At 42.7% G+C, this 26766-nt stretch overlaps 1 protein-coding gene across 1 annotated transcript in view; it reads right to left on the bottom strand.

Moving 5' to 3' along the window:
• The window catches only part of DENND4A (DENN domain containing 4A), a 97840-nt gene that overhangs the window by 59058 nt on the left and 12016 nt on the right, over positions 1–26766 (bottom strand). The window contains exons 2-4 of the mRNA XM_018552844.1: positions 12591–12923; positions 7442–7694; positions 5123–5192 (exon numbers count right to left, since the gene is read on the bottom strand). Coding sequence (XP_018408346.1) covers positions 5123–5192; positions 7442–7694; positions 12591–12901 — 634 coding nt within the window. The 5' untranslated portion in view covers positions 12902–12923. The remainder of the gene's footprint in view (positions 1–5122; positions 5193–7441; positions 7695–12590; positions 12924–26766) is intronic.

Raw genomic sequence — 26766 nt, 5'->3', positions numbered from 1 at the left:
TACAAATGAATTTACCTTTTTCACTTTTCTCCGGGAAAATGTATGCACTAGCATTATTTATGTACACTTACATCTGCGAGGTGAATACTGTTTCATAAGCAACATATAAAGATAAACATACCATGTATGCATTAGGTGATTACTTAGATTTACAGTAACAAGGAATTATCTTCTGGCAGTTAAAGGCTCTGACATCTACTTCGCTTACAGAGTAATTGGTACTTTGAGCTTCCAAAAATCTTATATGATTGTCTTCAGACAAATACCGTATAACACTGGCATAAGCAGAAAACTAAAATGAAGGGTTTAAGTCTGAATTAGATCAGGCATTGACTAGCACAGATGTCCTCCAGATGAGCATCTGCTCATGTACAGACTGCTGAAATAAGATAAACTATTTCTGGCCGAGTACAAATTTATGTGAGCAGATACAGTTACCATTTGCCAGTGTGCTAGTATTTTCTACACAGGAACACGTACACATTTGCCTTTCTAGAAAATGTAGTGTCTGTCTTTCCAATCGCTTCATCGTATTGCGTATGAATGTTTTGTCTGAAAAGGACTTCAACGTTCTCATGCACAGATATGGTGCCAACAGACACAATACCAGTTTGTAAGCAAGAACTTTTTACAAAATATAGAATTTAAAATGTGGGGACAATGGTGCCTTTGCAATGCATCTCCTCTCCTCCCCAGAATTTGCACAGGGAACGTTGATAAATCAAACATGGTCAGTGACAGATAAAGTAAAATGGATGCTACTAGTATCGGTGCCGATACCGAGTATTTGGGCAAGTACTCGTACTCGCCCAAATGCTCCAATACCTTCCCCGATAAGGAACTTCCGGTCAAAGGAAAATTTCCTCTGACTGGCAGTGCTATATAGGGAACATGTAGCCGGCTTCCTGGGCAATCAGGAAGCCAGGTGGCGAGTAATGACCCACCACCCTGATTGGCAAGGAAGCCGGCTTAATGCTGATTGGCTGGGAAGCCGGCATCCTGGCAAATCAGCATCGAGCCGGCTGAACAGCCGGCTTGATACCGATTGGCTGGAAAGCCAGCGTCCCCGCCAATCAGGAAGCCGGGTCATAACTCACCACCAGGCTTCCTGAATGGCAGGGAAGCCGGCTCTATGCTGTTTGGCTGGGAAGCCGGTTTCCCAGCCAATCACAATCAAGCCAGCCAAACAGCATGGAGCCGGCATCCTGGGAAATCTGATTGCCCAGGGAAATGGCTCCATGCCAGTAGAAGCACCGGTATTGGTACGAAAAAAACGGTATCAGTGCATCCCTACGCTTGTCCATTGATGCACTAATTTGGTTGTTGTCTCTCCTCTAACTGCTACCAAAACTGCAACTGAAAAAGAGACACGACAAAGATGTTGCTTTGCACACAGTCAAACAACCAGTTGAAACTGTATAACGCAGATGAATTGGTCCAATACACACACATTACATGGCAGCATTCAATAGGCTGTCCTGATGCCAAAACACAATTTCTTTGCACAGAAAGGACATGGCGCTGAAGCTAGAGACACTACAGGCAAATCTGCACTTCGCATTTAGGGTTCATGTGTGTTAAACCTTTACCTATGAAGATCGGCAATACAATCGCTTTTACGCTGTCATACTTCTGTGCCAATTTCAGCCTGGTTTTTCTTAAATGAATATGACATAAGTCCAATGTCAAAGTGTATCACAGTGTAGACACATTAGAGGTCAGTCTCCACTTCGCGGGTGATGATCCAATGTCTACGTATCATCCTAAGCCACTGAGAGCCCCAGCTCATAGAGGTTAGCCATGAAATGGTCAGAAAGCCTTAGCCCTCGTTCACACCTGAACGTTTTGTAGCGCGTTCTACGCTCGACGAACGCTCTACAAAACGCTTTAAAAATATAAATCCCATTGTATTTAATGGTCTCGTTCCCACCTTGGCGTATTTCCACCGGTCCCTAACACGCTACAAAACAGCCCACGCCTGAAAAGGTACAGGTACTACTTTGTGCCGTTTTGTAGCGTTTTTTCCATTGGGATACAGCCAAGTAGCCTTCGGAGACGGTCGCGCGACTTTTTTTTACCTGTTCTAGGCTTACTGTGGCTTTTTTGTCAAAAACATATTTGCTTATTTTTTTTTACATTTGTATGTGAAAATCAAAAACAAAAAAAAGTGCTAAAATGTCAATTTTAATCTTTTCTACACAGGCTCCTTTCAGCAACATCAGCATGTGAACAGATAGGAGTAGGTGACACAGATATAAATAATTCTACAATGACAATTCTATTATTTGAAAGCTCCCCAGCTAGTTACCTACAATACCTGCCAGGGGGAAAACATACAAATTAGCACTCCGATCCAGAGAGCCAGAGCTGTTGGGACTTTCGCTTTTTCCAAGGAACCATTTATACTCCCATGTAAGTAAATACAGTTAAAAAAATGTTCGTTTAAAGTCCCCCGCCTCCACAGTATATATACGCATCTGCATGCAAAAATGATAATTGGCCACATGTTAGGTATCGCTGTGTATGCCACAGAGAGAGCAATTATTTAGGGTCGATCAAAGGTAAATTTAAACTGATGACCTGTAAATGCTTATGACCCTTTAGCTGCCAGAGAAATTTAGGTGTTTTTGCATACATGTTATAATTCACATTTTAGGCCGGAAAATTACACAGAAAAATCCCACAGAATTAAATATTTCCTGACAGCAGAGACCTCGTAGAACAAAATGGTGGAAGTTGCAAATTTTTATGTCAAATGATATTAGTGCAACACTTTATCAAACCCAAAATTTCAGTAAAAAATACACTAAAGTTAATGTCATTGCACAAAACACAATATAAATACCCATTTTTTGTAGAAGATGAGGCCGCGCAAAGTAGATACCCAACATGGCAAACTTAAAAATTGCGTGTGCCCGTGACACTTGGAAAAAATACAGTACCCCAAATTGCCCATAGGTGACGCTTTAAAAGCCCGTACAGGTCATCAGTTTAGAGATAACTGTGAATATTGGCCATATAATTATTTATCTTACCCTGACATACACAACAATATCTAACATGTGGCACAATCGTTGTTTTTGTATGTAGGCGCACCTGACGTGAATTGTGTTAGTAAATATGTGGACAGGGTACTTTAAAAAAACATTTTTCGTGGTGTTTTTAAATGTATTTAACTTTTTTTTTTACACATTTCTTTTTATAATTAACTTAATTACTATCACTCAAGGGGGCTCACACATTCCTACATTATGATTGCCAGTCTCACTAGCCAATAGGAATACCCTGCAAACAGGAAGGGGTGGGCAAGCTTTTCCACGATCAGAATGGCCAGAGATTAAGCCTTGACAGAAGGGTTTGGGAGGTTGCTGTATTTATGTGCAGGCACCTCTGACTGCAACAGCTTCCATCCCCCATTGACAGGGTCACTTTAAAGAATAACCCAAAGCACCAATAAAAAAATCACACTACAACAGTTGCCATGATTCCTATGTTTTCCAGTTCCAGGCTGTGGCCAATAATGCCTCATCTACTTCCCTCTACAGTCCAAATGATGCTCCTGATATGACTGCAGAGTCGCAGGCTCAGCCATCTGCACATGCCTGCAGAGGCTGAAATCTGTGCCCTAGGGGACAGTCCAGGAAAGGCTTGTGTGGAATAAAAGGAACATAAGGAGAACTGGGCATGCAGGGTAGGAAGCAGAACACTGCAGGCTGTGCCAGACCCAATCTATGGATGACTATTGAAATTAGAATACATCATAAAAAGTTATTTAAAATACAAATAAAATGTAATTACGCCAACTCCTTATTCTTTTGTCTTGATATGTGTAATCGCCTCCAAATATATATAACCCAACACGACATTGACATCACATGTAATCTTGGTTAGTGTGTTTGGTTAGGAGATATTCAGAGGGATATTGCTCCATGCATTTCACTGATGATGCTGCTTCATTAGGAGCAGATAAGGCAAAAGATTTTTTAACTTTGCTTGGGCAAAATAGTATTCACATGTACAGATTAATTCATCCGAGTAGTGCCACAGGATCAACTATGTGGGCAAGCGCCAGGACATAACAATGCAGGTCTCCTCAGGTTGAACTATGAAAGGCAATTTAAAAGAGGTTATGTGCCTCTCAAAGAGATGGAACTATACAAGATGGCCAATATAGGTGGAGAGGTAATCCCACTGTTAGGAGATCCTATAGTAAAGCCCATGATGCAGACCCAGGATAAGGTTCTCTATACCTAATTTCTCCTATATCTAATGATCGGTTGTATATGTTCTCGAATACCCTGCCTGAGGTGTCCGGTCCCCCACCTCACCTGTAGCTTGGCCCAAACTAGCGTGACTAGTGGGAAGGATTTGGAATATCCAGAACACTGGAGGACATGGTGCTAACAAAACATCATATAACCAGGAATTAGAAGCAGTGGGTCTGGTAAAAAAATAAATAAATAAAAGACATGTAGGCCCTGCACCCGGTACGTGGGTCAGGTTAAATGTTCTTTTGTTGTGGCTGCACCATACCATGAAGATTTTTAGGCTGGGTTCACACCTGGGCGTTTTTCAGCGCTGATCGAAATGCTGAAAAACACTCAGCAAGTGAAATCCCATAATTTCCTATGGGCACGGTTCCCACCTGGGCGTATTTTAACGCGTGGAAACGCGCTGAAAAACGCCCTACGCCCAAACAAGTACAGGAGCTTCTTTGTGGCGTATTTCCATGCGTATCCATTGGTATTCCCGAGTGTGGCTCGGGGTTAACAAAGCGGTAACCCCGAGCCGCACTCGGGAATACAGCGTAGGTCTTACCTTGTCCGAGATCCCCGCTGTGTCCTCCGGCCGCTGCCGTTTTATGTCCCTTGCGAGCGTCCGCATCGCAGGGGGCAGAACCGGCGGGAAGTTTTGAAAGTTTTAAAAAAACGAAAAAAACATAGGAGAAAATAAAAAGGGAAAAAAGAAAAAAAAAAAAAAAATCATACCGCCAGGGAGGTATAAAAACGAGCATCGAACACGCGTTTCACTGAACTAAAAAAGGCACCTATAGTACGCCCAGGTGTGAACCCAGCCTTAGCCTTTTACTGCTACATATGTGCGCAAAAAGAAGTTTGTTTACCTGCTTTGTAGGATACTGCATTGGTTTTAGCAACGGATTTTTTGTAGCAGAGATACACAGCTGAGCCCCACTGAAAAGAAAAGAAACACCAAATTAATGAACAGTATATGATAAGAAACATCCATCTAACATGCAGCCTCTTGCTATTTATAGCTCCAGGATCAGACATCGCACTTTTATTCAGCAGACACAATTAGTAGGGTTTCCTGGCAGCAGCTGCAAAATGTCCCTCCTAAACCAGAAAATGCTCCAATCCAGGATGTACCGTTACTTTTCATTAACATGACATCGTCAGACAGTGCAGAGCCGTTTCATGTTATGAATTATAGATAACTGGTTGGTAGGGCAACATACAGCAGATAAAAATAGACCTACGCATAGATTAAAGTAGTCACTCGCACTCCATGATATTAAAGTCAATGCTGTTTATTGACTGAGATAATACACATCTCCTTAGCGACGTTTCGAGACCATGCGGTCCCGTCCTCAGGCAAACAGTTTGCCTGAGGACGGGACCGCATGGTTTCGAAACGTCTAGTTTAACGCATGTCAGTTGTACTATCCAGATCACAGTTCATGTGCATGAGCTCCGTCACTGCATTCATATTTAATTTCCACAGAGATCACCAAAGGATCAACAGTGCTCAACTATCAAAACACCACACTCTTTATGTAATAAAGGGAAGAACAGTAAGGCCTTGTTCACACCAAATGCAGAGCAGATCCAGTCAGGTTTCTGCACACGCACGCTAGTCTTTTAGATGCGTTTTTGGCCCATGTTAGTTTAACATGGACTTTCAGTGCGTTCCAGGCATTTGCATGCGTTTGCAGATCCAGAGCAGGTAAAATAGGGCCTGCTGCAGTTTTTTTACCTGCTCTGGACCTGCACGCTGCGATGTGAACTGGAGCTAAAAATACCATAGGAATACATTGGACGCAGTTTTGATCCGGTCTGCACCTGCTCTGCTCTGGACCTGCTCCGCGCTTGGTGTGAACTAGCCCTAACAGAATCATCGTTCTGACTGCTCTAAACGGATGAAAACAGAAAGCCGACTAAGGTCCCTCACAAGGGTGGTCCGAGCAGATCCGCTGGTGACAGTTTTTCGGCAGCCCAATGTTAGTCTATGGGGAGTCGAATGTAAATGGACCTGTGTCTGCTTGCATCCGATTACCTCCGGTCCCTCACGATCAGGTCTGCCAAAACAGAACTCGGTTGCATTTTCTTTTTCAGGGCCTAGAAGGATTAGGGGGTAAACAGACACATGTCCGCTTACATCCGACTCTCCTTGTGCCCAACTACGGATAGACCAATACTCGTACTCGCCCCAAATGCTCAGTAATCGGTGCATTGCCTCAGAGCAAGGAGTACAAACTAGTAGGAATGAATGAGAATGTAGTGAAAGTACAAGCCTGGCACAGAAGATTTTGGCAATCAGCTGTGTGACCTCATCAGTAATATTTTGCAGGATTTGGGTGAGGCGAGTACAAGACTGGCAGGAGGGTGCTGGGACTTGGCATCCAAGTGGCTGAAGGCTCATGAATGGTTGTCAGGCAATAGAGTTACTGACCACTAGTCTAACGCAAGGCACCACAACAACCAACAAAGTGGCCCCTAAGATCAAGGAAAGATAGGATTCGCTACGTGCAAGATTAACATTAATGTGTAGGCTTTCCTTGCCTGACAGCAGTGATTAAATACTATGTTTAACCTAAAATGAGATTTAAATTAACTTCAAGCTTAGCTCCAGGATCATATATATTGTCTAAAATAAAATGTAAGAGGCCTGTGTATTATTCCTTATATCTTGGAGTGCTTTGTGTATTTCTTCCAGATCCGTGCAGTAATCCAGTGTGACATGTTGCCTCTGTGCAGGAGCTTCCTGTAATAAAGACCAGTCACTGCTGCTCTCTCTCCTTGTGCCAGGTGACTGGTCTCATCTCCGCCCCTCCTGTAGTTTTCTGCAGGCAACCTATAGTGGGTGGAGTATGCTGGGTTTCTCCCACAGCTCCGCTCTCTGCAGAGATCATGTGCAGCACAGTGATGATGTCACTGCTATAGTCACAAGGTAATATCTTGGTTTAGTAAAGTGCATTTCTATCCTTTGAAGCTATCGAGTAATATATTTCAAGAAGAATGCGTGCCTGTAGTTCAGCTTTAAAAGCGCCATGTCAGATGCAAGATCTGCGGTTTGGTTGCAATACTAACAATTTGTCTACATTACCCTTTTTATGGTTCTAACATTTTATAAGGATGCATTTACACCAAAGATTTTAGCAGGAAAAAAAGTCAAGTGGTGCGTAGTCTAAAAGGGATCTTACCATGCTACTATTAAGATTCTTCTCCACCTTGCAGAAGGTATGAGGCGGTGTCTCTCCTTTGCTTGGTATGATGATGCAAATATCAGTTACAGCCAAGGAATTCTGGCTCATATTTTCAGAGGCTCTTCTGAAGGTAATGTATGCTTTTTGTGAGGAGGAGGTGCTGCTGCTTATATTGGCAGGACGTCCATGCGGTGTCGTTTGGATCATATGACAACCCTGTTTTAGTCGTTCTTTCCACTCATACAACACTCTGAAAAAGAAAAAGGCATTTTTAGATACACAACACATGATCTATTGGTATATTTGTATTTCTCTGCGAGTATTTACCAACATTAATATGCTTTGCATGGGAATAATCTGACCATGAACTTGATATGCAAAATAGCCCAAGAAGAGCAATATACTGTGGACACACGGGCCATCAATAAGTCCTTAAATATGTGTTATGTTACTAAAGTAGGGTATACATGCAATGAATTTTAGCCGATTCATAGTGGGTGCTGCTGTTGGCCCCCATTCACCCGGCATCCCACTATCAGCTGATTGAAGGAGCAGGTTGGAAAATTCTCGGCTGAACGGAGCTTGCAGCGAATAAGTTACAGGCTCTGTTCGGTATTCTGACAGTGGCTGGCAATGCTTGTAAAAGTTGGAGGAATCTGTTCTATTTTCTTCATTCAGCCCACAGGTTGAACAAAAAAAAGTAAACCGTGTATACCCGGCTTAAGCTGGTGCGTCCACTCCTTAGGAAGCAGTTCTTGTGATATGCCGACATATTAATTTAAAGTAACCCCGCAATAAAGATGTATTATCCAAAATAGTAGCAACATTGTATAACCTGCACCATAATTGTCCTTTACTTTCCTGGGTATGTGCCACCCATGTATTCTCTCACATGTTTCCCAGAGGGCAATGCTGATTGCATCTTTGCTGAAATTTCCAGCAAGCACATCTTCCATAAAGATGAATGGGAATGGATGAAAACTGTCAAAAACACACCAGAAAATATGAGCGAGCACACAGGTGTAAATGAACCATCAGTTCCGTTAGTCTACTCAAGAGTACTGGTTTACTTTAAAGCGATTTCAAATTCCAATGAAATCACTTACAATGGATGCTGCTCCTTGATGTTTAATATTTTCAGTTTCCTGCAGAATCAGCTTGTCCCCTGAGCACTGGTCCTGATATCCTGTTTTGGGTGGCTTCCTTCTCTTGCAGGGTCCTATTGAGCCACCCTTGTGTGTGCCTCCACATACAAACATGCACACCAAGGAAACTCCCCTGCTCCTTCCTTCCTTCTCCAAGCTGATAGATGGACAGCCGCTGCAGGATTCCATAGGATTCTATGGAGCCACCCTTGTGTGTGCTAATAAGCTGTGCATGTTTACAAACACAGCAAAGCAAGTCTCTCCCCTCCTTCCTGTTCCCTTCTCCTCCCTTCCTCAAGCTAGCAGGTGGACAGCTGATGCAGACAGCTGATGTAGACTGCTCGGTCTCTTGTATTGCTCAGGAGGTTCAGGGAAGCAGAGCTGTGAGAGTTGGAGATGTTCAGAAACATGACTAAGTGCTTGGGCAAAAATATAAAGAAACACTTTGCTGGGTGATGTAGTTCTGTTTGATCTGGATTCATTATTGAAAAAAAAGTTTGAGCGTTTAATACTATGTGAAGGTTGTGGACAGTAATGAAAGTACAGTAAAGTGCATTTCATTTTACAACTATACATGCCAGTTTTCCTTCACATTTCTATATACAGAATTAAAATGTGTGCTCATAGCTTTGAAACAAGCAATCTGCTGCAACTCTGGAAGGCGAGGAAAGTAAGCATTCATTCCAATAAATGAGGAGCCCCTATCAAGGTTTAATGTGACTTTTAGCTATGCTTCTGTCACACCTAATCTGCTTTAGTCTAATCTCCTCGCACTGCCATGGCAGCAGACCGGGAAAGCATGACACTTCCAAGTACACTCATTTAAAATATTTATCACTTTAGGAACCAAAACAGTGTCCTGCTCCGCTCCTTCACAATATTGTGTTCAATACTCAGTTATATATGTAAATTATAAAACACAATTCTACCATCTTCCTCTTCAGACCTTCCAGTATCACATGAAGTTCCCTATCGGAGTTCTGTAGAGTAAAATTACAAAATGTTGCCAACAGTAAGTAAAGTGAACGACATTATTCCCAAATGTGCAAGAAAAATACATATTTGGAGGAATGGTACCATGCCACATAAACATGTCCAGGTACATCAACCATCACTGGGAAGGAAAGCATGTTGATTAACTTCTTTAACAGACATACTTTTCAGGCCTTTACCTTTAAACTTGGTATCAAAAAGGAGGTCAGACCCCCCCCCCCCCCCACCTCATTCTCTGTAGATCTTTACATGCATACATTGATTTCCTCCCACACAAAACAATGCCCCCTTGACTCTGAAGACTCTGCTCATACACCGTGTGTAAAGAAGGATCTCCCACTACATGACCAAGGGTGAAGACAAAAGAAATGGTGCTCGGCCATGATCTAGAGGGGCAGAGGGGAGGTTTGGGGGGTACATTTGGCTAATACCAGGACATATTTTTGGGAAAGAAATGTTGAGAAATACAGTCCTATATAAATGATCATTGTAAAATGCTAACACTCAAAAGCTGAACATTTAAGTAGTATTACACACTCAAGCTTTTTCAATAATAAATCCAGATCAAATATACATTACCCAGCTAAGTATTCCTTTACATTTTGCCCGTGCATTTACAGTCATGTTTCAGAAAAGCTCCAACTCTCCGTTTGACTTCCCTGAACATCATTGTTCAATACAAGATAACAAGGGACAGTCCAGTCTCCAGCGACCGTCCATCTACTATAGCTTGGAGGAAGAAGGGAAGAGGGAGTAGGACTGAGGAGCAAGGAGGAGAAAAGTGGCTTGAATTGCTGTGCTTGTGTGACTGTAGAGGGGCACACCACTTACTACACAGAAGGGTGGCTCCATAGGATCCTTCAAGGGAAAAAAGCCATCCTATAACAGGATATCAGTACCAGTGCTTAGGGGCCCAGTTGATTCTGCAGAAAACTATAACTTTAAATATCAAGGAGCAGCATCCATTGTAAGTGATTTCATCAGCATTTGACACAGCTTAAAAACCTTTTGACTTTACTATCACTTTAAAGTTTCTGGTTTCCATTTTGTATGTCACAAGCACTGCTGAGACTAACAAGCGTGGTACTATGTGCAGAGATAAAAAAATTATTACATAAGCAGTAACTAAATCATCAGCTCCAAAATCTATTAGCCCTCATTCACATGAGAAACAGCCGGCACGTACAGCTCAGTGCTGCGTACACGGCCGTATTGGGCAGCTCCCGGGAAGGACAGGTTCTGCTTGTGATTAGTACGCATCCCCTGTCTTTCTCTATGGGACTACGCGACCGTACACCGCCCTACGCTCACCCGCCCAGCACGTCTGTGCGGGTGCGCGTACACTGACCGGGATGGATCCTGTCTGCGTCTGAGCCGGGACACCCGCACGGACTTGCACTTGGGGTGAGCGTAGGGCGGCGTATGGCCACGTAGTCCCATAGAGAAGGACAGGGGATGCGTACTAAATCAATACTAATTCGCCGACACCTAGTTAAGTATAGCCAGGGGGGTGGCGGTTTGGGAGAGACGGGGCCAGATTTCATCGGGTAATTTTTATTTTTCCATATTACCTGGGAAAATGAACTTACCCTTTAATGCACATTGTGTGTGTGTAAGAGAATTCTGGCTACCACCATGGAATGGCGGCTGCAATCTCAAAGCACATGCAGAATGTCCTACGCATGCGTTTATTTGCATGCAGAGCGCGGGGGCAGCAGGGTTTCATTTTTATTTATTTTTTACTTTTTCATTTTTATTTTTTACTTTTTCATTTTTTAAATCTTTATATATTTATACGGTCTCAGAGAACACACAGAGACGTTTTTCGTCTGCTCTATGGCTAAGCCGCTGTGCCTTAGTTTTCGGGGTCCTCCGGGAGAGCGGGCGACCCCGAAAACTAAGGCGGGGGGTGCGGGTAGAAACGATCGCCGCTGCTCAAATTAATACAAGTGGTCTGATCAGACCACTTGTATTAAACGAGCGGCGGCAGCTCCACAATGTACATTCAGCTCTGCTTGTCCGGAGCCGGGCTGAATGTACTTTAAAACTACTCGCCCGGCGCCCGAAACTGCATGTCCCGGGCGATAGGAATTCCACACCCCTGACTACAGAACCCCTCCTCTCTTTAGTATGGATAAGATAGGTAGGTATTTGTATTAATATCCTATACTGACAAAGCTGCTTTTTCATATATATAGTAGGATGGGTAAGCGTGGTCACCCCAGGACAGGAAGTGTTTTACCATCAGAATAGTAGGATGGGTAAGCGTTGTCACCCCAGGAAAGAAAATGTTTTACCATAAGGATCAGCAGATGAAAAAAGTAAAAACGAATGCAGCTACCACATCTACGGACTGGAAAGCTGCAACAAATTGATTTTTTGTTCTTGGGTATAAACAGGCTTTATTAAAATGTCAGAAATCAATCGGACATATGTGGCAAACAGACATCTTTTTGTATTTGTAACATTTGCAAAAAATTCCCAACTACAAACACCCACACATGTCAAAGACGACTGATAGCAGAAAGTATAATGATAACAGAAGTACAAACCAGGGCCCAGAGCTTGTATGTACATCAAACGCAGAATTGGCACAGCCCTGGCATGGGATTCACACAGAGTAATAACAGAACATTAGCATTTATGCATATAATACTTCAACACTGGAGGGCCAAGCATGGGAAAAATAATCGGATGTTCCCACGGAAAACACATTATGCATTCTAAACAAGTTGAAGCAGAATAAGCTATGTTTTGTTGGAAGGATAAATGTTATCTCTTAAGTCATCAGACACTTTCAGCCACCCAGGTTGTTTCTCATTATTAATTACTGCTATTTTAAAGACTGGCAACGACAGGCTGGGTGGAGGAACTAAGGTAAAAGGGAAACTTAGATTGTAAGCTGTCACGTGCCCTCCTTACCATCTTGATTTGTATTGTAACTGTGTCTTCCTTGTATTGCCAAACTGTTGGCTCTCCATAAATCGTGATTAATAATAACAACTTACCCCAAATCTGTTAAAGGAGGCTTGTCTCTTCCTCTCCTGTAACACAAATATATCTGAGGTCCTCGGATACTCCCATTATTGAGGTCAGCCGAGAGTCCAGTTGGGGTAGTGTCCATACATACATATCCCTGAGGCACTTCTTCCCCCAGGGATTTAATGATCACTGTAACGTCTGTGATAGGTTCCTTTGGTTTAGCTATCTTGTGACAGGCATCATTAAAGTGGATTTCCTCCTCAAGTGGTTTTGATGAATCGGTTAGTCCAGCAACTACAAAGTAGTCAGCTACACGGGGTCCTTTGTCTTCCATCATCTTCCGTGTTGGGGCAAGACCGCTAAAAACACAAACAAAAGGTCAAACTCTGTTTACAGATGACATTTCCCATGTAGTCAGGATACAGTTTAAAAGCAAATGTTGCTCAGTTGATAACTTACCATACACAATCTCAATAAAATGTTAGAGAAAAAACATCAAACCTTTTCTCTGAAGAACACTTATTGTTTGAGGAGTAACCACGCACCTAACAGAAGTACATGTGGAAGAATTGAAAAAAAAAATGGGAAGCTGGGTGTGCTCAGTCTGGCACGGGATGTCATAGCCATAGTCAATCCTGGGAGCCCAGACAGACACAGCATGGCTTCCACAGACCTCTATAGATCTTCAAGTGGGTAGGAATCAAATTGTTCTGGTTCATTGGGATAGTTTTCATAGGTGCAGTCCTCTTAGCTTCACAAACTACATTGTATACTGGGAATAATTAGTCATCTAAACAGATCAGCGATGGGAAACTGATGTTACAAATGTTTTTGTTTAGACTGCAATTCTTCAGAGGGTAGAAAACGCTGAGAAGTATTTTACAAATAGTGCAAGTGTATCATTGTACTTTGTAGGATACATTTATATTTTACTGTGATCAATATGTTCTCTCGATTTATATTGCTGAAGCTTTAAAAATTGATTGTACATAAACCAACAAAATTTGTTTAGAAGGTCAAACATTAGGGATGATTTAGAGGAGAAGTTTTGGGAGAGTAAAATGTACTCTTCCCAATAGCTATAGCCAGCGTGTGACACTGAAGCTGGCACACGTCGGCTTCTCCTTGCAGAGGGGGGTAACCGCCGGTCGCCGCTCCCCGCAGGGATTACCCTTCCCCTCTTTGTTCCTACAGCACACAGACCCCATTCACACTGAGCGATTTGTAGCGCGATTTTTTTTTTTTTTTTTTTTTTTTTTTTTTTTTTCTTTTAATATTTAAAAAAAAAAAAAAAAAAAAAAAAAAAAAAATCGCTCAAACATCAGCTCAATGTAGCTCATCCAATTCATTTCAATGGAGCTGTTCACATCTCACAGCTCAATAGACTTCCATGGTGTAGCTCAATGTCGCATGAATTTGCATGAAATGTGGCGCTACAGAAGTGTCACTTTTGCACAGAAATAGAAGCAGGAACAAAATCAGGAAACAGGAAGAGGAATTATGTCACATTAAGGCCGCTTTTGATTGGATACAGCTCAATGTAGCAGCTACGAAGTCCATGCCAAAAGTAGCGCTACGTAGCGCTAAATATGTGCACTGTATCTCAATGTCTCTGAAAGTCCTCAGCTCAAAATCAGCGCTGAAAAAGCTCAGTGTGAATGGGGTCTCATTGGAGGGACAGACAGAGGAGGGGGCGGGCACAGCTTATTACCAGCTGTCAATCAGGCAGCGGGGTAGATCCCGACAATATTGTTGGAATCCTTCCTGGCCGGCAGTGTGTCTCATTAGTAAATTTCCTCCTGTGACCAAAAAGAGAACTAAAGCAAAAAAAAAAAAAAGGTTTGGCTTTAGATCTCTTTTAATTAAAACAAAGTTAAAAATCCAACAATTTCAAAATGGAAGCATCCAATAAAAGTTATGCTGGCTATCAGAAAAAAAAAACCCTAAACAAACTCTATCCAGCTGCAATAATAGCAATACGATACAGCTAATATATATTAAAATGTCAAGTCATTCCTTCTAATCTATAATCTTTGGAGTTTTTTTGTTTGTTATAATTAGGCTAGGGGTCATGTAATCTGGTTTTAAAAGTCCAACAGTCCAGTCTATAGTTCATAAAGCAACCTAACACTCAGCTATACAATGAAATGGAAGCAAACTATATTTAAAAAGGAGAACTATGGGGTTAAGGCTTTTCCCCACAGTTCTCCTTAGGGTAACAGGAGGACACAAACTAGCGTCCTCCCGTCACCCTAGGCTCAGTATACCGCGAGCTGTAGCTCGCGGTATACTGAAACGCCGCAGTATACCGCGAGCTGCGTATACTGAGGCGCCGCAGCTGAAGCAGATCCCGACAATTGTGCCGGGATCCGCCCAACTGCGTGACTGACAGCTGGCCCTGCCTATCTAGAGGCAGAGCCAGCTGTACCCGCCCCGTCCGTTCCGCCAGTCAGTGCTGGCGGATCGGGGAGGGGGGAATCCAGCCCCTCCTGTCACGGCAGAGAGCTGTGACAGAATCGAGAGTTGAGCGAACGCCGGTATGTGTTTTCTCACCTCCCGATCTACTGAGCTGACCTGTGACAGTCTCATTGTCACAGGTCGGCTAGAACTATGAGGTGAGTAAAAAGCACTCACCTCATAGTTCTCCTTTAATCATATAGTGCTTATAAGCATGGCAAAGTGTAACACGCACACACAAAGATTTAGCAACAATATCACAAATTAATGACAAAATGTGTCACTAATACAAGCTGAAAGCAAACAATATCTACTAATGAGTGAAGAGGGAAATATACATGTGGCACAGAACATAAAATATTTAGGAATTTCTTTTATCAACACAAACAAAAGCAGTGCCAGCAGTGAAAGCAACTGACAACCGAACATAGCAAAATGACAGCGCTGAGAAGAATTCTAGAAGCTCGGAGACCTCTGGTCTATAATGAGCACAGAACGTGGTTCTTCTTTTGCTTCTGATGTATGTGAGAGATTACAGCACATAAGTGAAAACGGTTGGCTATTTTACTTACATGCAGAGTGGGAAATTGAGTCTAAAGCTGGCCATTCATATTCATTTGCTGAAATCAGCTGAATTTCGTACAGTGTGTGGCCCTGCCGGCTCGACAAAAGTCAACTATTCAATTGATTGGTAAAGGAGACGAGTGACTGTAGCCAAGCAGTGGCAGTCACTGTTCATGTATTCCGACATCGGTGGGCGCTGGTTATCAGAAAACCATCAGAAAATAGCTGCAGCGAGAGATTCGTCCACCGGTTAGATCTTTTAGGGCCCATGCACACCACAGAACTTTGATAATCGCACAATACTGTGCGTTTAAAGCATGCTATAGCACAGTGCACCTAGTGTGCATTACTGTGCGCTAGGTGCATTGTGTTACTATTAATTTGAATGGCACCCCAACATACCTCCCAGAAAAGGAAAAGCATGGCACAGAGGGTCACATCTCACAGACAAGATGCCAATGCCAAAATATCTTAGATGTGCACAATGAGGCATTATGAAACATTTGGCAATTTTATGTAAACAAATTATTAACCCGCCTTAACAGAGAACTATGGGGTAACCTTTTTTCCCCATAGTTCTCTTTAGGGTCACAGGAGTCGTATACTAACGTCCTCCTGTGACCTAAAACTCAGTATATAGTGGGCTATTGCTTGCTATACGCTGAGAGCACTGCAGCCGGAACGGATCACGACAATACTGTCGAGATCCACGCAGCTGGCTGGCTGATTGACAGCGGGCTCTGCCTATCTGGAGGTAGAGCCAGCTATGCCCACCCCCTCCAGTCAGCGTTGGAGGATCGGAGAGGGGAGAGGGGGGAATCCCTGTGGGGAATGATGACCGAGAGTCACCACTCTCTGCAGGGAGATGATCGGGAAGTGAGCGAGCGGCAGTATGTGTTCGCTAACTTAGAGTTAGTTCACACCATATGCAGTGCATTCCGGTCCGATTCTAGCCGGAACGCACTGCATCGCATTGCAGTCGGCTCACTTTTTTGTTGGGCAGGAGGGGGCGTGGCAGGCCATTGAAGTGAATGGCACCATAGTCACGCCCTCCAATCGCCCGGTCGTGAGCCGGTCGCAATGCGAGGCAGTGTGTTCTGGCCCTCACTGATCAATAGAGCCGACGTGACAGTTTCAATGTCACACGCCAGCTCTAACTATGGGGATGAGTGTAATTCCCTCACCTCATAGTTCTCCTTTAAGTTTTTATCACAACAAAAATTATTCTATTAGCAACACCCATAAAAATAAACAGCCCAAATGTTTGAAATTAGACAGTCGCCCTACAGCAGAATTTAAAGGGTAACTCCAGCCAGGAAGCTAAACACACAGCTGGGTCAAATAACATAAGGTTTTGCCTGCGAAAAGGTTTGCCAACAAATGCATTCCCTAGTTATGCACTCAGTAGAAAATGTAAAAATCCATACTAGGCCCTTATCTCAGATAGGGGTCTGGTATGGATTTTAAGGGAAGAGTCCCCACATAGACAAAAAAAAATGAGGCTCCCCTTAACATCAGAGCTCCCTTTACATTAGGAGCCTACTTCACATCAGAAGCCACTTTTTATATCACAAGCTGCAGCAGTGGCAGCATGGCAAAGGGTGTGATGGGGAGGAAGCCTGGATGGAGAACTACCGCCCTTTTTCTGAATGGATCCCGCCCTCCCTTGATTAGCAGAATTCCTTTTCATGGTACTGGTAAACATTTTAATCCAATAAATGTTTATTGAAGGTTTTTACAGACAGACATATACAGAGCGTAGCATCCAAGGCAGACAGCTAGCCCGAAACAGCATGAATTTGCAAGAGAATACATGTTACACAGCGTGTCATGTGACAATGGCATATCCGGGTCAAGACCCACACAATCTATTCCATCTAACCAGTGAATGAGCAGGTAGTAGCACTATTGTCATATGCATTTCAACAATTCAGCCTCCTTAACGGAAGCAATAATAATATCTGACATTAATGGCAGGGTAGATTGGCCTATACCAGCTTTCTCTGGTAAACATTTTAAGGAACCTCTGCGGAAGCCAGAAGGCACCCTGGTTTGAGAAAGGCTGATCTTACCCTGTTCACTGGACCGTAGCAAAGAACACTATTCCATTGCTAATCAGAGATCTGCTTTCAGCTGGTATAATGCACCTCGACTAAAGAACACAATTCATGAAATCATTCTGGATAAATTGGAAAAAATATTTGGCGACTTTTGGAGAAAAACAAACAAACATCAACTAAAGGGTATATATTTGTTTGCAGTTGCTCTTTAGAATTCCTCATAATTCATAGCACTGTAGCGGTAAAATGTAACAATGCTTAAAAAATAGACATTCAGAGCGGCTCATTTAGGCCAAGGAGGCAAGCATTTAATGATGTTTGGCAGCAGCTTTTGATATAATCTGATTGCCACAGAATGTGAAATAGATTTCCTCCATCTGGCCTGCACATTCCTGCTCTAGTACATTCCAACAATGACACTCCAAAAGCCATCATAAAGGTTGTGTGGATAAAGAACATCTGTGAATCAAGTCTTGAAGACCTATCCCAATGTGTGCATCTGAGAGCTGGACAAATCTCAGAAGAAGCCAAAAAAGAGCTAAAAGGAAAACTGTAGCTTGCATCTTTTCTACTTAGCTGCAGTAACTTTCCTGAGCCCAAAACAAAGCTATTTTCTTTGTTTGCACACATGGGTGTCACAGGACACCTTGTCAGCGTAAATGGGTGCAAGAAACTGAAGAGTTTATGGGTCAGTTGTGTCAAAATGATAGTGGCCTGCAACATCCTACATTTAATGCTGTTGGCCTAGTAATTTCCTATTTTTGTCATCTTTCTACACCATTGAAGCTGATCAAGAGCAGAGTGTGCTTGATCAGCTTCTTCCTTCGCCGCTGTTACTAGGGAAAGACAGAAATGACAAGTTGTTGCTTCCGGGTCTGTTCACAGAAGAGATCAGAGAACGGATGCTCACTGATCTCCCAGGTCTCTAGCCACCTCCACCCACCATGCTAGTCCTGACCTGCAGGAGGGGCAGTAGAGCCCAGCATACATGGGGTCTAGATTCTGGAGGCCATGGAAGCGATCTCACTTCTAACACAAAGCCAGCAGTCAGCTTGCTATAGCAGCCAGGAATGTGTTTAAAAGCCTGCGTTGCCACAACCGTAAGCCTTACATCCAAGGGATAAAAACGGCAGTTTCAAGTCATGTAGGACCAGACTCAAATGTGTATTCCTCTAACTGGCTTTACAATGGCAACTTACAAGCAGAATACAGCCTGTTGGGAGATCTACTTGGGATATAATGATAGGGCAATTTTACGATTGCTATTAGCAGGTTTGCTTAGGACATATCCTGCTAATGGGTTTAATGACACCTGGCTTGTGTCCTCTCAAAGATGCTGTGACTGCAATGTTTTAATGTGATTTCTGATGGCCTGCTTTGTTCCAGAAGCGGACTACTCAATCTGATGATTAATTGACTTTTGAAGAGAAAAAAAAAAAAAAATGAGAACACTGCGTTCATCACATCTCCACATTCCCCTTACTCAGCTTGGGGTTCATTGGACCTCATTATTGTCACAGTGTTATTGTCACTTGAAGAACATGTTCATTTAGCAGCCGATTATTATGACTGTTTCCAGCTACAGGACCATTTTAAAGTAAAAGTGCACTTTCCAGGCACCTACTGTACTCTAAACATTTTGGAATAATTAATGAAATTATTTGTGAAGGAAATTAAGGAGTATGAGGAGCACAGCCAATATATATAACGCAATGTGTATGGGTAGCAGGCACTCGCAGTAACATTTATTAGCAATTGTGGCACTTGATCAATGCAAAGAATTTGTTGGTCATCTACAATTAGCCACAGATTGGAAAGTGCTGCAAACGGAGATACTTGCTAGGCACATAATAAAGTGAGTGACATTGGAACATTGCCAGGATCCCTTCTCTAGCATGGCAACATATATTGCTAGGATCAGTTCTCTAACATGGCCACATATATCACTAGGATCCCTTCTCTAGCATGGCCACATATATCACTAGGATCCCTTCTCTAGCATGGCCACATATATCACTAGGATCCCTTCTCTAGCATGGCCACATATATCACGAGGATCCCTTCTCTACCATGGTCACATATATCACTGGGATCCCTTCTCTAGCATGGCCACATATCACTAGGATCCCTTCTCTAGCATGGCCACATATATCACGAGGATCCCTTCTCTACCATGGTCACATATATCACTGGGATCCCTTCTCTAGCATGGCCACATATCACTAGGATCCCTTCTCTAGCATGGCCACATATATCACGAGGATCCCTTCTCTACCATGGTCACATATATCACTAGGATCCCTTCTCTAACATGGCCACATATATAGCTAGGATCCCTTCTCTACCATGGCCACATATATCACTAGGATCCCTTCTCTAGCATGGCCAAATATATCACTAGGATCCCTTCTCTACCATGGTCACATATATCGCTAGGATCCCTTCTCTAGCATGACCACATATCACTAGGATCCCTTCTCTAGCATGGTCACATATCACTAGGATCCCTTCTCTAGCATGGTCACATATCACTAGGATCCCTTCTCTAGCATGGTCACATATATCACTAGGATCCCTTCTCTAGCATGGCCACATGTATCACTAGGATCCCTTAGTACTGTCAGATAGATTGTTACTGTAGTGACAGACGAAATACATTTTCGAAATGCTGTTGTAGCTCTGACTTCCCAGAACAATATTAGAGCAAGCGGGTACGAAACGAAAGCTGTTGCTGCAAGAATGCAACAAATAAAAACTAGAACTGATGATAACATCCCCTTTTTGTTCATTAATACATTTAATAAACTTTCATGCTGACAAGAGTTCTCGTTTTCAAAAAAGAAACTTATACAATAAAGAGGCTATACAACGCTATACTGTATGTAACTATTGGGATTTAATGGGTATTGTTGATGTGGAGCTGCTGCCTTTTATCACAGACATTATTCGATGGTTAACCGATAAGCTGCATCAGCTCAGTATATCATTGAATAGTGGTCATATGAGTAAAAAATACTGTATGTAGCATTTTAGGAAAAGGATCACCCTATATTATCCTTGTATGATGGAGATAGACAATCACTATTCAAGAATATACTTAACTGATGTGGCTCAACAATAGACGGACATTGTTCTTTTAGATCAAGAAAGGCAGGGACTTATGTTATGTGCCATCATCTTCATGCGACCCGCTGCTAATTGTTTTATATTTACGGACCCACTGCATAAGAACTCACACTGGAAAGTGGAGCTATGCCCGCACTGCAAGGGTTAAAGTCAGACTAAACTCCAGTTATGTCCTAAACATGCATTCAAATATCTTAACTATTAACAAAAATGTATCTTATTTGTGTATAACTCAGCTGTAGATCCTCAAATCACCTCTGAATTGGTGCTGATACTGTGACACTAGAGGGTGGCTACTTTTGTTCCTCATGGTCCCCGTGTGTGTTGTAAAGTAGTCACCACACCAAGCTCACTCCCGTGTAGGACTCCAAGCTTGCGTTTAGCTTACTCATTTGTATTGAGATTGTAGTCCATCACGTGAGTGAGCATGGAGCGGTGACTACTTTACAACACACACAGGGACCATGGGGAAGAAAAGTAGCCACCCTCCAGAAGGAAGGATAGTGTCAGCACCAATTCAGAGATGATGTGAGTATCTACAGCCGAGTGATACATAACTTTTTTTTTAGCACCAAGACACAAACAAGCAGTTTTTTTTCTCCCCGGAGTTCTTCTTTACCATTCAGTTTTGTAATGAATGGAGTTTCCCGAATGAAAACAACATTCACTGTTAGAATTTCACTCGAGGATAAATTTCAATTCTGCTCCTTTGATTTTGTCCGTCAATATAGTCGAAAACAATCATCGATTTGACCCTAATAACTATTAGAAGACTGCCTAAATGTTCCGAAAACATGTTCCTGTAGGTGTATGACCAGCTCAACACTTACGTCACACCAGGAGTTCTCAGAAGCTCAGCATGGTGGCTGTATTCACATTTCTTTGTCGAGTGATGACTGTGCCAGGCAGCTGCATAGCCTTCCATGGATGATGCACACAAAGTCTAGGCAGCTTACTAGCAGCAAAATGTACACAGCCAGCGTGTTGAGCTTCCGACAGGTGTGACACCATTTCTTTCTTGATAGAGGATGTTGGTGGAGCTTTAAAGAACTTTTAAATCATAACTTTTACGTCCACTTTTTATGGTGCTGAAAGAGGCAATGCACAACCGGGATTAACCCCTTCCTGACCGATGATGGGATTATCCCATCACGATCCTTCAGTTCTTCAACGAGAGGCGATGGCATGATCCCGTCGTGTGGTACAATGAGCCCTGGACCATCAAGGGACCAGAGCTTATTGAGTTAGTGCTGTTGATGGGTCCCTCGGGGTCCAAGGTAGACCCTCAAAAAGCAGAGTAGGTGGTCACAGTCCTGTGATCACAGCGAGAGATGATTGCTGTCATCGCAGAGCCATGACAGTCAGAGCCGGCAGCAGCTCACTGTGTTTTGTATATTGCTAGCTAACAGTATGTCTGAGGAGAATACCTTATTCTCCTCAGAGATACTTTGTATCACTTTTAAAACACACAAAGTATCAAAGGCCCTGTAAATAATAATACAATTATAACCCCTTAGTGAACCCTAGTGTAAAATATATATAGATATATATATATATTTATTTAATAAAAAACATTATAAGAAAATATAGTGCCAAGGAGGCTATTAAAGATAGGAGACAAACATACCACATTCTAAAATTCTTCCACACTAATATTGTATTTGTGACCTAAAACTCCCAAAATAAACTGACATTCTAGACATATGATATACCCTATAAAATCAGGACAAATAATTTATTATGAATTACTGTTAGCTACACTAATTAAGTACATATCATCAATGCCAAAGCTGTGAACAATTTGGGGATTTTTTGTTTTATTTTTTAATAACAAAAATAAGAATTTATATATGCATATGTCACATTAAAGTAAAGCCCATTTATCCTTAAAACAAACGGTATATAATATGTGTAGGTGCAATGAATGAGGAAGATGGAAATTGGTTAAACACATAGCACAAATGGCAAAATTGCTCTGGTCCCCATGAACGAAATTTCTGTCACTTAAGGTGGCCATACACTTTACAACCGTCGCAAGACCTTAGTCTTGCGATGGTTGTAAAGTACTTAAAAAAACGTACGATCTGCCCATCTTGGACAGGCAGATCATACTTGCGATCATCGGCAAACAGGCAGTGTGCGCGTGCGCACACCGGCCCGTTCATAAGTTGTCGAACAAGCAGGCCACTCACTCGCTGAGAATCGTACGATTCCCGGCGGGTTTTCCAGCCTGCTTGTTCGATGGAAGACGTGCGACCGTACAGTAGAAATGGTCGCACGCCTTCCATACACTGTACGATTCTCGTACGATCGCGGAATTTCCCGCGATTCTCGTACGAGAATCGTACAGTGTATGGGCACCTTTAGGGGCCTCACACTATACAATCTAATGGGACAATCTCATTTAGATCCAAACATCAACTACGTAGTGCAAGGGCCTGCCCGATTTGATACAATTTGAATAGATTGTTTAGGCTTCTCTTCATATTACACAGCTTTGGTAAATCTAAAGGAGATTGAACAATCGTATAGTGTATGGCCAGCTTTAGACTAATTTATATGGTCCAATCAGGAACCTGACACCTTAAGGGCTTGTTCACACGACGTCCAGATTCTGTCCGGACCAGATCCATGCACTCATGCACCCAAAATGCATCCCTATGTGTTTTATGGGCTACAGTTTTCACGAGCGCAGTCCTTTCTGGTCCGGACAGAAAAAAATACTGCATGTCACATTTTGTCCGGACACGGTCCAGTAATGCACGAACACGTCAAAGACGCACTGCAGCTAAAATACTGACAGCCCCACTCCAACCAAACTGGAACAAATCAAAAACATCAAAAACTTGGTTTAGGACACCATACGAGGTTGCCCAGCGGAACGTCGCTGAAGCTTGACATCCATTTGTAGTAGGCTAGGCGCTCTGTGCTTATCTCTATCTTAGATGCCACTTAAGCTCTTTTTGTATATGCTGTGACCCCACTGTGGGGAAATGTGCCTTGATTATATGTATGTGTAAGCTATATTTCCATATACCTTAATAAATAAAATTAAAAAAAAAAACCATCAAAAACCCATCAAAAACGCACTGCAAGCATAGCACCGCGTCTCCAGATCTGGACCAGAAAATCTTGTGAACAAGCCCTAAAAGGAGTATTAGGCTTCAGTCACACTTGCCCTTGGCGTTTTTATGCCGAGATCTGTCTGCAACATCTGTCAATCTAGATGCTTAAAATGATGCCCGTTTACACGCATATATGTTTAGATGCATCTGCCCTGTCCATTGAAACGATCCATTGGTGTAGCCAATAAGATTTCTGCAAATAAATGCGTTGTTTCTATTTGTTTACAAGTTCAATTCAATTCCTGGACGCACCGGACTTCCATTTTTTCTAAACGCAGCTAAACTGCAGATAAAAGCATCTAAAACGCAAAGTGTGAACAGATCCATTGGTAATCATTAGATTAATATATGTGTGTTTAGAAAACCATTTTAAATGCATATAAACGCATCTAATAGCACATAGTGTGAATGTAGCCTAAAACGCTCAAACTTTTTTCTAATAAATCCAGATCAATGAAATATAGATTGCCCAGAAGTCAGCACAATAGATTTCTTTGTAAGTGTTTGAGCATAAATTTAGTAATCATGTTTCCAAACAATGGCTCCAACTCTCTCAGCTCTGCTTTCCTCAATGTCCTGTCTACTGGTTTGGAGAAAGGAGGAGCAGGAAGCGTCTTGCCTTGCTGTGCCTGTGTGACAACTTACTAGCACTCACAAGGGTGACTCCAAAGGGCCCTGCAAGGGAAAGGAGGCTCCCTAAACAGGATATCAGGGCCAGTGCTCAGGGGACCAGCTGATTCTGCAGGAAACAAACTTTTAAACATAAAATGAGCAGCAACCATTGTAAGTGATGCAATTAGCATTTTAAAAACTGAAAACCGTTTGAGTTTAATATTACTAAGCTGTTTCGAGTTTATTTTGCATTCATAGGCATGGGGAAGAATAGCAAACAAACTGACCATTTATACAAACCCTTACATATGGTCTTTAAGGGCCTGTTCACACTAGCCGGACCACTAAAGCACTCTGTTTGAGCAGACGGGCTACTGCATTGCGGCAGCTCCGGCACTGTCCATTGTATCGCACATAGACAGAGCTGTCAACGGTTTTTTTCCCCTTCACTTTATGTGGAGTGGACAATGTGTACACTCCATTCAGGTCCCTGCAGGGAAGTGATCTGTGGTGGCATGCAGTGTGCTGTGACAAACAGGGCACATAGAAGACAAATTGTTTTCTATGTGCTTGCAGTGACTTGCGTTGATCCGGTGCTGTACAATGCAGATCACTATGTGTGAACGGGCCCTTAGTGAATATTGATGGGTCTCTATTAGGGATGTCCCGATACCAGTATTGGTATCGGGGCCGATACAGTGCATTCGTGAAAATGCCCCGATACTAAAAAGGTAGCTACCGGCCCTTTACATTTTTAAACCAGAGCGGCTGCTTGATTGCAACTTTATTGCTGGGAGCAATAGCCAGCCTGCTATTAGCTATTTCAAATTGCAATAGCAGGGTGGCTATTGCACCCACCCACTGCCTGCTGTCAATCAGCAGAGGAGGGACCTGAAGGAGAAAGTTCTCCATCAGGTCCTCCTCTGCTGATTGATAGCAGGCAGCGGGTGGATGCAATAGCCAGCCTGCTATTGCATTTTAAAATATCCAATAGCAGGCTGGGTATGGCTCCCAGCCTCCAGATGCAGAGGAAAAACGGGGCTGGGGGCAGCAGCAGTGGAGGAATGCAGTCACAGAAGTCTCCCCTCCCCGCTGGTGCCGGCTGCAGCGGTCTGTGTTCCCGCTGCCTCTGCCGATACAGGTGGGGAGAGCACCGGGGATTGAAAGGGACACAAACTGCTGCAGCCAACAGCAGGGAGGAGAATGGAGGAGCAGAGCAGCGGAAACTAATCAAAAAGCAACTAATCAATGCTCACGATTCTTTAGGGATGCACAGATACTTTTCGAGTACCAGTGCAGATACTTGGCATTTTCATGAGAACTACCAGGGCTGCAGCGGTTGCAGCTGGGACCTGGCTCTGGCGCTCCACCACTGTCCTAAAATCATTAGTCTGTATTGTTTTAGAAAAACTGTCACATGACAATAAACAAAAATGTATCAGTACTCGTACTTTGCAAAACTGGTATCTGTGCATCCCTTTATTTATAAAAAACAAAATCGTACATTAAAACAGAGATGTACAAATCCCGGGAGCTCCTTACAAATGACAGCTGCCTCCTAACTTTTGAATTTTTCTCTAGTCTAGTCTTGGAGCTCAAAAGTATCGGCACATGTACTCGTACTTGTTATCTGTGCAACCCTATTATAAATCGATTAGTTGTTGCAGCCCTAAACTGCACGCAGCCCTGTATAACTGCTGTATAATCATGGATTGATGGGAGTTATTCATAAGAAACTGCCCTAAAATCATTAGTCTGTATTGTTTTAGAAAAAAATGTCCCATGTCCCTTTAAGAAAAAGTATTGGTAATTGGTAACGGCAAGTACCTGAGAGAAAGTTCTTGTACTTGGTCTTGAAGAAAATGGCATTGGGACATCCCTAGGCTCTGTGCATGTAAAACCACATTTGCACAAATCCCAAAATTAAACAGTAGTCGGTGTGAAGGCCAACGGCTTGTGTGGGATTTCTTTTTTGTTTTATAAGCACCATTACTGTAGATTGTAAGCACCAATAAGCAGGCCCCCCTCCACCTTCAAGGTCTGTGTATGTTCCAGCAATATTTTCAATAGATATTTGCTTTGTACCTCCCAGCTTTGCAGAACACAGCATGTAATAATAAATAAAACATAACCCATCTCGTTATGTAAATACGGTTCTTGGGTTTCATCTGCTTTCAAGGCCATTAATGCTCTACAGTTCATTCAGCGTTCAAGAATATAACAAAGATCGTGTTCCTGCGTGCTTTTTATTCACACAA

This window comes from Nanorana parkeri, unplaced genomic scaffold, assembly GCF_000935625.1.
Source record: "Nanorana parkeri isolate BGI_ZX_2015 unplaced genomic scaffold, ASM93562v1 scaffold98, whole genome shotgun sequence".
NCBI lineage: Eukaryota > Metazoa > Chordata > Amphibia > Anura > Dicroglossidae > Nanorana > Nanorana parkeri.
This window is presented reverse-complemented; position numbering and strand designations above follow the sequence as displayed.